The 4,655-nt window shown below is 58.2% G+C and overlaps 1 protein-coding gene across 1 annotated transcript in view; it reads left to right on the top strand.

Moving 5' to 3' along the window:
- Positions 1–1,041, top strand: part of DICSQDRAFT_67720 (uncharacterized protein) — a gene marked incomplete at both ends in the record, with an annotated part of 2,517 nt that extends 1,476 nt beyond the window's left edge. The window contains 4 exons of the mRNA XM_007369085.1: positions 102–176; positions 242–568; positions 616–795; positions 844–1,041. Coding sequence (XP_007369147.1) covers positions 102–176; positions 242–568; positions 616–795; positions 844–1,041 — 780 coding nt within the window. The remainder of the gene's footprint in view (positions 1–101; positions 177–241; positions 569–615; positions 796–843) is intronic.
- Positions 1,042–4,655: the final 3,614 nt, after the last annotated feature.

Raw genomic sequence — 4,655 nt, forward strand, 5'->3', positions numbered from 1 at the left:
TGCGCGCGTGTCGGTCCCAGACGGACATTCCTGCCCCCCCTGCGCGCGTGTCGGTCCCAGACGGACATTCCCGCACCCATGACGAGGCTGGCTAATCTGAGAGTCTTGTCATGGGGTCGGGTCCACCTGGGACATTGGGCTGCGCGCTTTTAACCACTTTGGGCCCCTGTGCGCGTGTCCGTCCCAGACGGACACCCCGGATATCATCGTCGCTGTGGCGCTGTCCCCCGCTCGGTCTCAGACATCCAACATCACTGACCTCGCTACCCAGCACTTCTACATGGATCATCGCCGCACCCACCTGAACCACAAGCTCCGCGAGCAGGACGACTGGAAACCTGAGGATATGGAGGACTACCTCGCGAACAAATCCGCCAAGCTCGACGCCTTGGTGCGGATCCTTCAGTGGCACCTTGGGGAAGACAACCGGCCCCCTCTCAAACTCGACGACAGCGAAAACCTGGTGCCGGATGCAGAGTACCCCATGCCAACCCCCTCCCCCAACGCAGGCCCCGATCGCGCTGTGGTGTACGCCGCCTTCCCGATGAACCACGCCATGATCCGCCAGGTAAGCAGGACTCCAGGAGATTTACAACTGTATCTGACGTCACACAGGTCTTGTCTTTGCATGGCATCGAATCCATCGAAGTCAACGGTCGCAAAGGGGGCTCGCTTCGCGAGGAAAGGTTTGACATGTTCAAGCGCTCCAACCGTGACCAACCTCGGACCCTCGTCATGTCCAACGTGGGCATGATGGGGTTGAACCTTTCGGAGGCCAATATCCTCATCTGCCTGGTACGTGATGTGGCCGTCACCCTCATGTCTCTACTCATGTCCCTACAGGACCAGCTGTGGTCGTACCAAGAATATTTGCAGCTTGTCGGCAGGTTGTGGCGATTCCCTCAGCCGAAGCCCGTCTTTGTCTACTCCTTGTGCCTGAAGGATCCGACAGACATGACGTTGACCGTCATGTCCTTCACCAAGGCCGAGCTCCTGTCCGCCTTCACGGAGGCTTCAGAGGACACTCGTAAGTGCACATAACGCTCTCTAACTTCCTAATAACTTCCTAATAAACTAATATTTCACTATCTATTCACTGTTTGGGCGTATGTAGGGGCCCTCTTCGAACATCTCCTCCCCCCTTCGCTCCGTCCAGATGAGCCTTCGGATGACGAGGACGACATAGAGTCGGAAGAGGATGCCGAACCCCAACCTGCCAATAAGGGCAAGGGTAAGGCCAAGGACACCGGCAAGGGCAAAGGCAAGGCCGAGGCCGAGGAGCAGGCAGAGGACGAGGACGTAGTAGAGATCGAGCCGCCTGCTGACAAGGGCAAGGGCAAGGGCAAGGCAAAGGCAAAGGCGAGCAAAGCAGATGCGACCCCCAAGTCTCCAGCGAAGAAGGCCAGGGCCGCACCGAAGACCGCCGCGCAGAAAGCCGCCGAGAAGGCCCAGAAAGCCGCCGAGAAGGACGCCGAGAAGGCCCAGAAGGCCGCCGAGAAGCAGGCGGAGAAGGATCGGAAGGCTGCCGAGAAGCAGGCGGAGAAGGATCGGAAGGCTGCCGAGAAGGCTGCCCAGCCCCCGAAGGCGAAAGCACCCCCAAACCCCGCGCCAAGAAAACCAAGGCGCAAGCAAACGAGCCCGTGCAGCCAGCAGCCGGCCCTTCCGCCTCGCACCCCATGTCTCCCCGCTCCTCGACTCCCCCTGCGGACACTGCCTCCGGTCTGCCCCCTCCCGCCATCGAAGAGGCCGCGCCCCATGTACCCCCTCCCGACACCGAAGTGGCCGAGATCCGAGTGGTCCCTCCCGCCATCGAAGAGGCCGCGCCCCAGGTGCCCCCTCCCGACACCGAAGTGGCCGAGATCCAAGTGGTCCCTCCCGCCATCGAAGAGGCCGCGCCCCAGGTGCCCCCGCCCGACACCGAAGAGGCCGAGACCCAAGTGGTCCCTCCTATCGACGATCCAGCCGATGAGGACGAGACACAGCAGGACGGGTCCCAGAAGGACGATTCAGAGGAGGACGCCCCCCAGGAGCCGGCGCAGTCCGGCGGCCGCAAACGCAAGGCCCCCCGTCGCAAGAACCGTACCCTCTCGTCGATCGCTGAGGAGGACTCCCAGGATGAAGACGACCCAGAAGATGGCCCTGCTGGCGAGCTCGATTCCGACGCGCCTCCACCCAAGAAGCGAAAGGTGGACCCGTCCGCCGGTCAGAAGAGGTTACGCCCAGCGAGCATGAGTCCTACGAGGCCCACCACGCGCAGTGGCGATCGGCGTGCCCAAGGCTCCTCTCGCGGACGGGCATCCTCTCTTCGTGCAACTGACCTCGGGGCCAAGAGGACCTCCGACAATCCTACGAGGCGCACGGGTGGCCCAAGCACCAGCCACCGCTCCAAGTCCGTCATCAGCGACTCGGACAGAGAAGCAGCCAGGCAGCAGGAAGGGAGGTTGTCCTCACCTCTTTCCGACCCTCCTCCCACCCAGAGCCCTGGCCTTCGCGCTCGTATCCTTGACGGTGTCGGTTCGCGCGCCAGCGAGGTCGGTCGGAGATAGGTTAGGTTAGGTTGGACTATGGCCGTCGTGTTCCAGGTTTGATGGGGTATGTAGTACGTTGACTCGGCATGTCTCGTTCGCGCATTTTCTATCGTATCAAGTTGTGAATGTAGTGTATCCATGTTCCCTTGCGAAAGTGAGACAAAGCCAATGTGACTGCAAGTGAACAGCAACACACCAATTGTGAGAGTCATAAGGCCTCGTCAAGCGCAAATGAACACAGCAACTGTAAGAGACAGTTGAAATGACTGGGCTGCCACTGCTCTCGGGGGCTGTTAAGATACAAAGGCTGTCAATATGAACTTGTCCGTCCAGGACGGACACGCAGGCAAGGGCTGTGCTGCAACCATGATGGCTCAGAGGGTTGCCCCCTGCGCGGGTGTCCGTCCAGGACGGACACGCAGGCAAGGGCTGTGCTGCAACCATGATGGCTCAGAGGGTTGCCCCCTGCGCGGGTGTCCGTCCAGGACGGACACGCAGGCAAGGGCTGTGCTGCAACCATGATGGCTCAGAGGGGTGCCCCCTGCGCGGGTGTCCGTCCAGGACGGACACCCGGGCGAGGGCCGTGCTGCAACCATGTTGATGGCTCAGAGGGGTGCCCCCTACGCGGGTGTCCGTCCAGGACGGACACTCTCACTCCACCGGACTGTTGGCGACTCGGATCTTGCAAACACACGTGGCAGAGTCCGGTCGCGGAGGGTAGTCTGCGCGTCCGTCCGGGACGGACACTCTCACTCCACCATGCTCTTACTGGTGCCTAAAGCGTCCAACGCACGCAGACGGCCCACCGCGTGCGTCCGTCCCAGACGGATACACCGGCGCAGCTCAGACAAACACGTCACATCATTATACCCGTCTTCCATCGCACATTCTACGGCACCGTACCCCACCATATAGCACAACCTCATCCTTACCAATCAACTCAGACATCCACATCCATCACATCATGAGGGCCAGATATTCCACGCGTTCCGTGAGTCGTCCGACTTGGTCCCGCTACGTTGCCACTCGACTCCCCTGGCCCTGGCACTTTCCTATCCCCAGAAAACTGGCACCAAGCCCCTTGGTGCCAGGTTTTCGGCGGAACAAGGTCCGTAGCACCACAACCAGGCCGTTTCACCTGGAACAAGCTGGTGTCCCAGGTGCCCCACGACCTAGCCCACGACCTCTCCTTGGTTTGGAGACAATTGCTTTAACCGTCGTTGAGCTAGACACCTTGTTCCATTTTTTTAGATTTTGAAAATCTGAGTATTTGGAAAATACCGATAGCTAGATGCTGGAACAAGGTGGAACAAGGACCCATTCCAGATAGCTCTAGGATGGGGCTACCTAGGGCACTTGAGAGCTAGTGAATAGCTGCTCTGGTTTGGGAGCTGTGGGGGGTAGAAGGTGCCACCTCAGCTGCAGTGGTCCGCTTTTTTGGTGTCTTGAGCATCCAGATATGGCTGGAAGCTGGAACAAGGTGGGTTCTAGGATGCCCCAGGAGGTCCTCTATGGGATGCAAGTTACTGCTTGGGTATAGGTGCTCTGGTTGAGGAGGTATGGACCTTGTTCCAATTTTTTCCAACGTTGAATTTCGGGTATTTGGCCTTTTGAGGTGGCTAAAGGCTGGAACAAGGTGGAACAAGGCCCTATTCCATGTAGGGAATAGAAAGGGCTACGAGACGCACCTTGTTGCATGTTTATAGGTGTACTGGTTGAGGAATTATGGATCATTCTGTACCTCCAAATAGGTGAAAGTGGCGCATTTTTGGATTGATGGCCCTGCAGTGGTGAAACAAGGCTGGAACAAGGTGGAACAAGGCCTCATTGCATGTAGGGCACGCCTAGGGCTACGAGATGCACTTTACAGCATGTTTACAGGTGCACTGGTTGAGAAGTTATTGAGGCTAGAGTGTGCCAGCTTAGGTATGGTTACCCGCATTTTTGGCGATTAGGCATCTATGGTTGATGTTGGATGCTGGAACAAGGTAGGTTTCTAGATGCCCCTATATGTGCTCTACATGATGCAAGTTACTGCTTGAGGATAGCTGCTGTAGTGAAGGAGCTACAGACCTTACATTACTTTTTCTGACACGTAAAATAAGCAAACAGTGGTATTGTTGGCCC

This window comes from Dichomitus squalens (genome assembly GCF_000275845.1).
Source record: "Dichomitus squalens LYAD-421 SS1 unplaced genomic scaffold DICSQscaffold_43, whole genome shotgun sequence".
NCBI classification, from domain to species: domain Eukaryota; kingdom Fungi; phylum Basidiomycota; class Agaricomycetes; order Polyporales; family Polyporaceae; genus Dichomitus; species Dichomitus squalens.